The sequence below is a fragment of the Onychostoma macrolepis genome, chromosome 15 (assembly GCF_012432095.1).
Source record: "Onychostoma macrolepis isolate SWU-2019 chromosome 15, ASM1243209v1, whole genome shotgun sequence".
NCBI classification, from domain to species: Eukaryota; Metazoa; Chordata; class Actinopteri; order Cypriniformes; family Cyprinidae; genus Onychostoma; species Onychostoma macrolepis.
In genome coordinates this window covers 20,558,841-20,572,971 of record NC_081169.1, presented here as the reverse complement: position 1 = coordinate 20,572,971, position 14,131 = coordinate 20,558,841, and the positions used below count along the sequence as shown (strand labels likewise).

Here is a 14,131-nt window from a genome sequence, read left to right as displayed (position 1 = left end):
TCCCTTCCACAATGAATAGCTTATTATTCTTATATGATTGTTAAAACTTAACATATATCATTGCAAACATTACTCTGTGCTCTAAAAATAGACATATTTTATGACCATGTGCCATGTAAGGTCTTTTCATAATCTAGAGAAACATGCAAGCATGTCAGTGGGGTACGGTTGAGACACAGTGTATCAACTGTACCTGGATTGGTCTTCTATTGCTTCACATGCTGTTTAGTTGTACAGTATTATGATAATAGGATAAAAGTCACATTTACACATATGCTACGCAAATTCTGAATGTTAAAAGGATTACATAGCATTTTAAGAAATATACAAGGTGGTAAAGTGGGTACAGTTGAGACACCCGTTATAGGTTGCTATGTGCTGTATACAGTAACAGTTCAATCATAGAAAACAAAATGCATACAGAGGCTGCTGTGTGTTTGTGTACTGGTATTACCGACATTATGGGGACCAAATGACCCCACAAGTATAGTAATACCAGTAAATTCACCTTTGGGAATATTTTTTAGGTCCCCATGATGAAACAAGCTTATAAATCATACAGAATGATTGAAAATGTAAAAATGCAGAAAGATTCGAATGATGCGTAGGTTTAGGGGTAGGATTATAGAATATACGGGTATGTATATTGTTATTTTTACTGTTATGTTTACATTTGTACTGTTTGCCATATATTTTTGTAGTGTTAAATATTTGTTCCTGTTTTGTTTAACTGAATCTGAATTAAATAAAGTAAATAAATACATTTATTTTTAAACTGTAATTATTTAAAACTGTAATTTTGTAATTTATTACATTTGCTATAAATGGTTATCCAGCTTTAGAGCATTAAGAATGGGTGTCTCAACTGTACCATGCTACTGTTTCAACTGTACACCATATGGGTACAGTTGAGACAAAAATGCACCTCATGTTTATGAGCTAATTATGGAAAATATGAACTACTTATGGCTATTATCAATGTATGATATTTTAGTACACAAGCAAAAGAAATATCATGTGAAAAATCACCATTTCAGCATCTAGTTTTTGTGTAGTGACGAAAAAAGCAGAAAGTGTCTCTACTGTACTCATTCTACCCTACATGTCAAAAAGAACGTCATTGTGGTGTTTGTTAAATAAACACTCTTGAAATTAAATGTATGAGCTGGCGTGTAGCCTCTTTATTTCACAACCCGTTCTCATCAATCTGCGTATAAATAACACGACTTTACACTTTCCAATTGCGTGTAATGCATACGCCAAAGTCCAATTTTGCGTGCATATGATGCACCAATCCTTCCCATTAACTTTGGTGGAGAGCAGATGCATACAAAAACCACACAGCATCTTCTACGGCAATGACATCACCAGCGAGGCTCAGTTTACCCCAGTTGACCTTGATGTGCGTTCACCTTCAAACAGGTAGGGTACAATGGGGCTAAAGGCCCCCCGTAAGAAAAAAATTGCTAGTCACTGTGCCTAAAATGTATAATTACAGAAAAAAAATATACGTTGTAAAATAATTATTTTTTGTTCAATAAATATACTGTCATTAAAATATGTTAATATAAAAAATATCTTTTAAAATACAGAAATAAAATCATTTTAATAAGTAAAGATTCTGAAAGTATTGATGGAGATCCAATAATAATTTAATATTTGAACAAAAATATTAATATTGAACAAAAGGGGTTAACTGACATCTCATTTTTCAACAGCCCAGGTACAATGTGATATTTTAGTATTTTTAGCAACTTTTGAATGACAAAGCAGAAAGATGCTTTTTAAATCAGATTGTGTAGGGTGTAGTTACAATATCTACCAGCAGGGCTGTGCACATGCTACAAAACAACACCTATTCCCATGAGTAATGCAACACAAATGGGAGTTTATAAACCCAACTCCATGAGTATAAATATTTTGCCCACAGGTGACATTCAGCAGTGCTGAAGGATGGTCACTTAAGGTGACATTTAAAAACAACTGTGTACTGGTTTTAAGCAAATAAGGACTAGCAATTATTTAAATTATACTGTAAAAGATGTGCCTTATTAATCTGATGAGATGTGGATTTTAACAAAAAAAAAAAAACTCATATTGCGGCAAATTCAGCCTGCTGTTGTTTAATGTTTATTACTTTTTTAGGTAAGATGATGCTGGATATAGCAAAATGAAAGGATGAAATGGATGAATGTTGGACACCAACTTCTCATAAGTTGTGGCAAGATTTTCATTTATTATTTTTGATAATTACTCTGTTTATATTGATAGCATTAACAGCTTGTTGCTGGTTTGTGTAGGCCGTTAATGGTAGGAACATTCATCATGTATCCAAATGGATCTGTCCTCTCACTGGTCCTGACTTTGCACTCTCTGGAACTGACTGAGACGAGCATTTATCCTGCATTCATATTTGGATTAACAACATACTTGTTTATCTTACTCTGCAATCTCACAATTATTATTACAATTTGCATGAACAGAAATCTTCACAAACCAATGTACATACTGTTGCTTAACCTGCCATTCAATGATGCAATGAATGCTACAAGCCTTTTTCCTCAGCTGCTGTATAGTATATGGTCTCAGGACAGATCAATATCATATCCTGCATGTTTTCTTCAAGGCTTTTTCGCACACCTGTATGGAGGAGCATCTTATCTTATTCTTACCGCTATGGCCTATGACAGGTATATCGCTATCTGCTGCCCGCTGAGATATGGAGCCATTATGACTACCAATAACTTGGTGAAAATCATTACTGGGATGTGGCTTTTAAATTTTTTTCTTATAATAGTAGTTTTCTCTCTTCTATTACCTTACAGGATTTGCCAGACACACATGACAGATCTAGTCTGCTATAAGACAGCATTAATGAAACTCTTATGTGATGGCACAGAGGTGAACAATATCTTTGGGTTGAGCTGCATCATTTTTTACCACGGCCTTTCGCTTTCTGTTGTGGCATTTACATATATTCATATATTAATCACTTGTGTTACTAATAAGCAGTCTGATGCAAAGATTAAGGCACTTCAGACATGTGGTACTCATTTAGTGGTCTTCCTGTTGTTAGAGTTTAACACTCTTTTTCCTCTTATTTCACATCGATCTGAGTTTGTTCCAGCTTTCCTACGCAGAGTGTTTTCTATTTCCAATTTTATCTTTCCTCCTCTTGTGAATCCACTTGTGTATGGTTTTAAAACTAAAGAGATCAGACAGAAAATTTTCACCTGTTTTAAAAACAAGAAGATAAGCAGTTTCTGATGTAATTAGATCTGTGTGTGAAATTATCATGAACTGATAATATATATATTTTTTGTTAAACAAGTGCCTTGGATGCAAATTCATCATTTTGCTTAACCTGTTTATCATACTGTAATCTAGAAGCACTCAGTTTGTTTGACAGATGCCCTTATACAAAGTCACTTTGCACATTTTCTGAAAGTGTCTAAAAATAGGCAGATTACTGAAATTAAATGAATAGTATTCAGCTGGTCATGTGATCTCAACATGACAGCCACCATGAAGGGACGATCCTCCTTATGGGATCAATTTTTCTAGGCCACTGATGACACAAGTCTTCATGTAAGTGTAGCCTACTTAATTTTAAACATATCTGTTCTATTCATTTTTGTAGGTGTACATTGCTTCCATCTTAATAATAAAGAAAATGCAATTGTTTGATATTTAGCAAAAGCTACAGGAAAAGGATTGCAGTGCAGTGTACATGACATTGTTGGTTTATAATGTTCAACACAACAGATTAAATAAAAAAATTTAAAAAAGTATATAATCATAATAGTTATTTTATTGCCACGCAACAAATATTTTGCCTTATATTTTGCCTTACAATATTGTATCGAGATATGGATGGGTGGAATTTCAGTATGGGATTATATTGCATGCACTTTTATAAATTCCCCTAAGCTCCATGCATAGGAGGGTCAAAGGGAAAGAAACATGACATCCAAATTGTAAAACACTAAACCAATAACATACATGTTCAATAAGTAACAAAATATGGAAATTATTGGAAATAATAATTAAGATAATTAATTAATAATAAGACCGCCGCTATATCGCCCTTGCCCGCCGAGATCTCCCCATGGTGGAGTATGCCTGGGAGTTCTGAGGACTAAGCTGGAGGGAAGGGATCCTCCGGTATCTGGAAAGTGTCCAGTCCTGAGCCAGAAAAAGCCTGCTGCCGTCCGCGGCTCTCTCAAGCCCACCGTCCACGGGGAAGCCAAGCCCGCCAGTCGCCACTGTCTCAAGTCCACTGTCTGTGGGGAAGTAAAGTCGCCGCCGTCCGCAGCTCCCTCAAGCCCACCGTCCACGGGGAAGCCAAGCCCACCAGTCGCCACTGTCTCAAGTCCACTGTCTGTGGGGAAGTAAAGTCGCCGCCATCCGCAGCTCCCTCAAGCCCACCGTCCACGGGGAAGCCAAGCCCACCAGTCGCCACTGTCTCAAGTCCACTGTCTGTGGGGAAGTAAAGTCGCCGCCGTCCGCAGCTCCCTCAAGCCCACCGTCCACGGGGAAGCCAAGCCCGCCAGCCGCCGCTGTCTCAACTCCGCTGTCTGTGGGGAAATCAAGTCACCGCTGTCCGCAGCTCCCTCAAGCCCGCCGTCCAAGGGGAAGCCAAGCCCGCCGGCTGCCGCTGTCTCAAGCCCGCCGTCTGTTTGAGATGAGTAAAATCTGCGCAGAACCGATCACCGGTGATCAGCGCAAGATGCATGCCGGTTAGAAAAGTGTCCGAGGTACGTCCGCCTTGATCTGATGTCATACTGACGTGTGCCAAAAAACTCTCGCAACAGACGACACAGCTTAATACTCATTGGTTCAGACAACCGTGATGCTGCATTCTCTTCTGAAATGTTTTATTTTTTTAAATCTGATTTCATGCAATTATGTATTTAAATTGTGCATGAATATTCCCAAACACTGACAGTGCGATCTCTGTGTTAGATATGTGATTGTTGTCATATTTTCTATAAAAATCTAAAATACATGTTTGAATTAAAATAAAAATGGATGATAAATACGCCTTTCGTATGGAATTAAATAGCAAGCACGAGTGTCTTGTTCATCATATTTATATTCATATAAAAGCAACAGAACTGAAATTATATCATGTTTATCAGCAGCACAGCATATCCCTTACAAAAATGAACCATGGTTAATGGTTAAAACTGTAGTTAACCATGACTGTAGTACCCGTGGTTTTTTGGTGCAAACCGTGGTTTTTAAAAAACCATGGTTCTGATACCATGGTTTTACTACAGTTATATTGTAGTAATACTATAGTACAACTGTAGTAAACCATGACTGTAGTAACCATGGTTTTTTGGTGTGAACCATGGTTTTAAAAACCATGGTTCAAGTACCACAAATTAACTATGGTTGTATTACCATAGTTTAACCATGGTTTTACTAAAGTACCTCAAATTACATTTAAGCCTAGTTATTCAACAAACATCTACAAAATAAAAACAGAATGACAAGTTACTATTCTATGATACAGGCTTTATTATAGCAGTTGCATCATCTGAAAGAAAATATTGTTGTCACATGACAAAATGATTCAGAACTATGAACTTTATTTAAAAAATAGTGATAAAGCACTGCAGTGGTAGAGATGGTTTTCTGCTAATTTACAAAATAAAAATAGCAAATAGTTTCACTGTAATTAATTACATGTTGTACAAATAAACATGACTTAGTGTTCACACACAACATTATACCGCCTACCTCTTTAACAATATATTATGTAGGGCTGCATGCAACTAACAATTTTTTTTTGATAATTTATTTGTAGATTTTTTTTATTAATACTAGTAATTGGAAGACAAATAAATAAATAAATAAAATATATACATAATTTTTTAATTAAAATAATTTTAATCCATTATTTTAAAGAATGTCATTTCACATCCTGCCTATGAAAACAAATAAAATGAATGTATCTATGTAGGCTCTGCTGTACATTACAAGCATTAAAGTGTTAAAATACAAACATTACATTCTAAACCTAAAAACAAAAGATTGCTTGTTATTTTGAAACAGAATTTAAAACAATTTAAACAAAAAAACACAATGTTAACTTGTAAGAGGTACGAGGAACAAACACAATCATTTGTCTGAACAGAGTAATTATATTATATTATATTAATGGACAGTTCCAACGATAGTGCCTTTACTGTTACTGCTCTCATAAATATGATTACTTGTGTTACATGTAGGGTTTTAAACCTACACTTAATTTCTAACAAAAAAATATTTGAGCAAAATGTGTATTTTAGTCAGAATTATGAGCGGTCTGTTTGCTTTGATGCACTATTCAAATTCGTTGATGATTATTTTAATTATCGATTAGTTGTTGCAGCCAGGCCTAGTTTTATACAACCTGTAAACACAAGCCCAACACAGGCAGATGTGTGCAGTCCATAGCATTAACAACCTTGATTACAATATCAATAAAGGTAAAAAAGGTTCTTTCATTGGAAAAGTTTTACACATACTACAAAATACTGAAAGACTGAAAAGTCATGGCAGTAGTTGTCAGTATGAAGTCTATCATATAGTCCAGTAGGTTACAGTCCACCTTTGGTTTGGATGTCTTGATCCTCACTCCGTATGGTCTCAGGACCTAAAAATGAGAAGAATATATATATACACAATATTAATAAACAGCTTGCTGGAATACTCAGTTGTTATTGGTCAGTTACACACTCATCTACACTCTTAAAAAAAGGTGCCAGAAAGAACCAAAAAGGGGGTTTCGCAGCGATGTCATAGAGTAACCTTTTTTGGCAGGTTAATGTCAGTACCGCATCATCCACTAGACCAGAGGTGGTGGATTGTGCATTTACATTAACAAAGCTTGGTGCACAAACTCTGCTATTGTTGGGAGTCATTGTTCAGCTAACCTTGAGTTTCTCATGGTTAAATGTAGACCGTTTATCTACCGGGAGTTCACTTCCACCATTATAACTGCAGCCTATATTCCCCCGGATGCTGATGCCAAGCTTGCTATGAAAGAACTTCACGCAGCCATCAGTAAACAACAGACTGATCACCCGGAAGCGGCTTTTATTGTTGCAGGTGACTTTAATCACTCAAACTTAAAGTCAGTGCTACCCAAGTTTCACCAGCATGTTTCCTGTCACACCAGAGGAAACAAAACCTTAGATCATGTTTACACAAACATGGCTGGAGCTTACGTTGCGACACCCCTCCCCCACCTGGGACAGTCAGATCACCTTTCTTTGTTCCTCACCCCCAAATATGCACCCCTCATCAACCGTGTGAAGCCATCAGTGAAGACCATCAAGGTGTGGCCTGCGGGGGCAGATTCCACACTTCAGGAAAGGTTTCTACACACAGACTGGAGTATGTTTGCTTCTCAAGCCACCAGTGGCGCTCACACAGACATTGACTCTTACACCTCCTCTGTATTGGATCATATCAATATCACCATTGACAGTGTTACAACCCAGAAACAGATCACCACATATCCAAATCAGAAGCCTTGGATGAACAAGGAAGTGTGACTCCTGTTGAAGTCACGCAACACTGCCTTCAGATCAGGAGATGCACAAGCCTACAGCACATCCAGAGCAAACCTGAAGAGGGGCATCAAAAAGGCCAAGCACTGCTACAAGCTAAAGATAGAGGGACACTTTTCCAACTCTGACCCTCGACGCATGTGGCAGGGCATTCAGGCCATCAGTGACTACAAACCCACCCACTCCACCCCCGCAGCCACTGATGTCAACTTCCTGAACGAGCTAAATTACTTTTATGCTCGCTTTGAAAGAGACAACAGAGAAACTGCCACCAAGCTCAATCCCTCAGATGACCACGCACCAATCATACTCTCCTCCACAGATGTCTGCAAGGAACTGAGCCGGATCAGCGCGCACAAGGCTGCTGGACCAGACAACATCCCTGGTCGTGTTCTCAGGGCATGTGCGGAGCAGCTCGCTGGGGTTTTTACAGACATTTTCAATCTGTCACTTGCCCAAGCAGCCGTACCAACATGCTTTAAATGCACTTCCATTGTGCCAGTGCCAAAACACTCTAGTCCGAGGTGCCCTAATGACTACCACCCTGTAGCACTCACACCCATCGTCATGAAGTGCTTTGAGCGGCTGGTCCTGGAACACCTAAAAGACTCTCTACCATCCACATTGGACTCACACCAGTTTGCCTACCGTAGCAATAGGAGCACAGAGGATGCAGTTTCCATGGCACTGCACTCTGTGCTCACTCACCTGGACAATAAGAACACTTATGCACGTATGCTGTTTGTTGACTTCAGCTCAGCATTCAACACTGTCATCCCAACCAAGTTAATAGCCAAACTTGGAGACCTGGGCATCAATACCTCAATGTGCAACTGGATTTTGGACTTCCTGACCAACAGACCCCAGAATGTTCGATCAGGATTCACCTGCTCCACATCCATCACACTTAACACTGGTGTACCACAGGGCTGTGTGCTAAGCCCGTTTCTCTACTCCCTCTTCACCTCCGACTGCAAGCCTGTGTATGGATCTAATTCCATCGTCAAGTTTGCAGACGACACCACGGTGATTGGCCTCATCAGTAACAACGATGAGACTGCCTATAGGGAGGAGATCCAGCACCTGGCCACATGGTGCACTGAAAATAACCTGCTCCTCAACACCACCAAAACGAAGGAGCTCATCGTGGACTTCAGGAAGGAGTCAAGAGGCACACACGACACCATCCACATCAATGGAATGGCTGTTGAGCGTGTCTCCAGTTTCAAGTTCCTGGGGATCCACATCTCGGCGGACATGTTGTGGAAAACCAACACCTCCAGCCTGGTCAAGAAGGCTCACCAGCGCCTCTTCTTTCTGAGGACACTGAGGAAGAATCAGCTCTCCTCGGCTATCCTGGTGAACTTCTATCGCTGCGCAATAGAAAGCATCCTGACCAACTGTGTCACAGTATGGTATGGGAGCTGCTCTGTTGCGGAGCGCAAGGCACTGCAGCGGTGGTGAAAACTGCCCAGCGCATCACAGGACTCCACTACCTGCCATCGAACACATCCAGAGGAAACGCTGTCTGCATCGAGCTCGCAGCATCCTTAAGGACTCCTCTCACCCAGCCCACAGACTGTTTTCTCTCCTGCCCTCCGGCAGGCGTTTCAGGTGCCTCCGGACCAGGACCAGCAGATTAAAGAACAGTTTCTTCCCCAGAGCTGTCTCTTTACTGAACTCTAACCCCCCTTGATCCACTTCCTCATATATTATTAACTCTTCTCTCCTACCTCACATCGGCCTTATTTGCACTACTGAATGTAAATTTTTATTACAGTAACAACTGTTTACTTTTGTATCTTGCACTACCATACCTAAATTGGATTATGCTCATTTGCACTGCCGACTGTTGTTTACATTATCAATGTTTACATTAACACTTTGCACCGTATGTCTAATTGTAATATGCAATCACTTCCACTGCACTTTTACACCTTGTTTATAGTAATAGCCATCTGTATATATATTATATTGATAGTACATATCACCTGTAAATTCTGTTTATAGTAATAGCCATCTGTATATTTATTCACTATACATATTCACCTGTAAATTATGTTTATATTAATAACCATCTTTCTATATATATTTATACATATATTCAGTACATATCCTTGTCCTGCACTTATTCAACCATTGTATATCCTGCACTTGCTGCTATTGCACTTCTGGTTAGACCTAAACTGCATTTCGTTGCCCTGTACCTGTACTTGTGTAATGACAATAAAGTTGAATCTAATCTAATCTAATCTAATCCACTACTATGCCCTTTTTCATCCCGTGGAAACTGCCACTGGTGGTTCAAAAAGTTCCCGCTTTCACAGTCCTTCTGATGAATGGTTGAGGCTGGGTACATAGGATCCTGTAAAAAAAACAAAAAAACAACCTTTCATTAGTTTCTTAATTTTAATAGGTTTAGCACAGGCATAATGAGGCAAAATGACAAACAATGACAATGGAAAGGTATTTTTAAGCTGAACAGCAGTCAGAATAGAAACAAAATCAAAGCAAGTCAAAGTATTTTGGAAGTTCATGCATCCATCTATTCACTCTCCAAACCACTTATCCTCTCTAGGGTCTTGGGGGCTGAAGCCTATCCCAGCATCTTGGGCCACAAATCCATCCAATTAATGGTATTTAAGCAATATAGTAACAATTGTTATCCAGTAACTGTCAAGATTTTGGAAACATTACTGTATTTTTGGGGAAAAAAATCTTCTGCTCACCAAGTCTACATTTATTTTATCAGGAATACAGAGAAAATAGTAATATTGCAAAATATAATTACACGTTAAAAAGAACTCTTGTCTATTTTAATATATTATAAATTGTAATTTATTTCTGTGATCAAAGCTGGATTTTCAGCATCATTACTCCAGTCTTCAGGGTCACATGGTCCTTCAGAAATCATTCTAATATGCTGATTTGCTGCTCAAGAACATTTCTGATTATTAAAACAGTTGAAAACAGTTTTTGCTTCTTAACAGTTTTGTGGAAACGGTGATACCTTTTTCAGGATTCTTTGATGAATAGAAAGTACAATTAACAACATTTATTAAATGTATTAAACAATTTAGTAAATAGAAATCTTTTCCAACATTATAAATGTTTTCACTGTTACTTCTGATAAATGTAATACACCCTTGATTAATAAAAGTATTAATTTCTTTCTGTTCTTACCACAAATGTTTGAATGGTATTGTTTCCATAAAAATATTAAGCAGCAAAAACTGTTTTCAACAAAGGTAGTAATCAGAACTGTTTCTTGAGCAGCAAATCAGCATCTTGGAATGATTTCTGAAGGATCATGTGACACTGAAGACTGGAGTAATGCTGAAAATTCAGCTTTGATCACAGAAAAAAAAAATACATTTTAAAATATATTCACATAAAAAAGTGGTATTTTAAAGGGATAGTTCACCCAAAAATGAAAATTTGATGTTTATCTGCTTATCCCCAGGGCATCCAAGATGTAGGTGACTTTGTTTCTTCAGTAGAACACAAACAAAGGTTTTTAACTCAAACCGTTGCAGTCTGTCAGTCATATAATGCCAGTCAATGGGCACAGAATCTTCGAGAGAGAAAAAAAACATGCACAGACAAATTCAAATTAAACCTTGTGGCTCGTGACGATACATTGATGTCCTAAGACACAAAACGATCGGTTTGTGCGAGAAACTGAACAGTATATATATATCATTTTTTACCTCTTATAAACCTCAATGTCCAGCTGTCACAACATCCGGCACGTGACACGTCAACCTGCTGTGGCACATAGATATATATACATAGCCTCATTAGCGACTGTTTCTATGGGCTGCTATACGTAAGGATCTACGTATATGTCTATGTATATATATCTATGTTCCAGAGCCGTTGACGCATCACGTGCCGGATGTTGTGGATGAGCTCAGGATGGTTGGACATTGCAGTGTATCAGAGGTAAAAAATTATATAAATACTGTTCAGTTTCTCGCACAAACCGATCGTTTCGTGTCTTAGGACATCAATGTATCGTCACGAGCCACAAGGTTTCATTTGGATTTGTGTGTGCATGTTTTTTTCTCTCTCAAAGTTTGTGTGCCCATTGACTGGCATTATAGGACTGACAGACTGCAACGGTTTGAGTTAAAAATCTTCGTTTGTGTTCTACTGAAGAAACAAAGTCACCTACATCTTGGATGCCCTGGGGGTAAGCAGATAAACATCAAATTTTCATTTTTGGGTGAACTATCCCTTTAAATGATAATATTTTACAATATTTCTGTTCTTACTGTATTTTTAATCAAATAAATGCAGTAGTGGTGAGCAGAAGACTTTTTACATTTTAAAATATCATACCAACCTCTAACTTTTGAACAGTAGTGTCCTGTATGTTTGAGGTTTTACTTACTAGTCACATGGTTCATAGCGACTTAGAGATGTTGTCCGACAGGAGACTCTGTGCTCCTCTGCTGCACGGCCATCATAATCTAGAAACATAATATGCAATTTATCATAGAGCCAACGATATTTAGCTTTATTTAAAGGAAGCAAGTTAGAGCAGAAGTGAAATGCAGAAAAGAAAACGGTACATACACACACACACATACACAAACAATTTCTTAAAATAAAATTATTAACGTTCATGTATTTAGGTTTGTGTCACTACCTGTCAAAACCTTCCTTTAATGAACTGTAATATAACAGATGCATGGTGATATAAGAAAATATGTTGTGAAAAAAATGCATATGAATGCATATTTCTTCTATGCTCACCTTTGTTTTCTGCATTTCTGTCAGCAGCTCCCTTCCGACATTTTGAAATCTTGGAGCTTCTCTTCCTTTGTAGAAAGATTATATTATCATTCCTGAAACAACAGAACAATTTTTTTTTATATTATTTATCAATATTTGTTTACCATGAAAGATCAAAGCACTTTTGAACTAATGTTAGATTCAGTTAATTCGTGCTCGTCTGAAAACAGATGCTAGCGGACTTTTTCGAAGACTGTAAAACATTTCTGTGACGTAAATATTCAACAGAAACATGTCAGTTACATGTAAGAAAGTGTCTGGAACAGTTGTATGTGACATTTGTGTGATTTTAGGGACTAAACTCACCTGAAAGTAGTGAAAACAGCAGCGAGAGACGGAGATTTACTGTTTGTCAGTTACAGTGTTGCACCGTTTCCATGGCAACTCCCTCCACTGCAGCGTTTGAATGAGACTCCGTTATTCAGCGGGCACGCCCATTTAAACACGTCACAGTCATGCAGCATTCACAAACCTCTTAAAATCTTTATTAAAACTCATTTTGTAGTTCTACGACCAATACATTGGTGCAAAATGTATGATAGTGGGATAAAATAAAATAAAAAATATATATATTTTAAGATTTGTATCACTCAGCCTTTTTATTTCATTTTAAAACATGATTTTTATACTAAACTTTGCTTTTGCTAAATAACTAGCCTAATAAATTTTTTTGAGCCATGCAAAACAGCATTAAAATAGGAAAAAAAAAAAGTATAAAAGGACTGATCTACTGGTCTTTTTTAATTAAAAAAAAAAAAACACCACAACACTATTTATAACTAAAAATTAATACTTTATTGAGCTTTAATTGAACACAACTAAAATAAAATGAGTCTGGAATGAGTTCTGGACCAGGCAGCTAGAAAAATTTTGCTCACTTGATCTCACTTTCCAGAAAAAAAAATATTTACAAAATGTTAATTGTGAAGAACTATTAAATAGTGTAAAGAACCTTTTGTGCAATGGATAGGTTCTTTTGGATATTAAAGGTTCTTCATGGAACCATACATCCTGCCAAAGACCCATTTTTTAAGAGTGTATTTTTTATAATAACTGACAACACATTTGCCAAATTTGATTGTTTCATTTTCAGAAATCATGAGATTAATTATGATTATTTTATTGAGCCCTATTTTTTTTAAGAGTAAGAAATAACTAAATCTTTAGTTAATACTGTTGAAAAACCATGGGTTATTTTGTAATGGTTCTACTGCAAATGCTGTGGTAAACCATAGTTCATTTTGCAATTACTATAGTTTTCTACAAAAACTATAGATAAATCATGGTTACTGCAGTAAAACCATGATTAATTTCATAGTTACTACGGTTTTACTACTAAAACCATAGTTTAACCATGGTTTATTATGTAGTTACTATGGTTTTACTACAAAAAACATAGTTTAACTATGGTTACTGTGGTAAAACCATGGTTCATTTTGTAGTTACTATGGTTTTACTACAAAAACCATAGTTAAACCATGATTTATTATGTAGTTACTGTGGTTTTACTACAAAAACCATATTTTAAATATGGTTACTGTGGTAAAACCATGGTTTATTTTTTACTACAAAAACCATAGTTAAACCATGGTTACTACAAAAAAAACCATGGTTCATTTTTGTAAGGGATGAGTGAGAATAACGCAATATCTGCCTTTGATCTCGTTGGTATCTGTTCCACTTCGAGAGGTGTCTGTCTTGACTGCGCTTATTTCACTCCTCCCCTCACTGCAGCTGCCTACTCTTGCCTACATTTCAGGCGAGGC

The 14,131-nt window shown here is 37.3% G+C and overlaps 1 protein-coding gene across 1 annotated transcript; it reads left to right on the top strand.

The window, feature by feature from the left end:
* The first annotated feature begins 2,325 nt into the window (after positions 1-2,325).
* Positions 2,326-3,267, top strand: LOC131554201 (olfactory receptor 52J3-like). The gene has a single exon (XM_058799405.1). It carries the CDS (start codon positions 2,326-2,328, stop codon positions 3,265-3,267), a length of 942 nt encoding a protein of 313 aa, XP_058655388.1.
* The last annotated feature ends 10,864 nt before the right edge of the window (positions 3,268-14,131 follow it).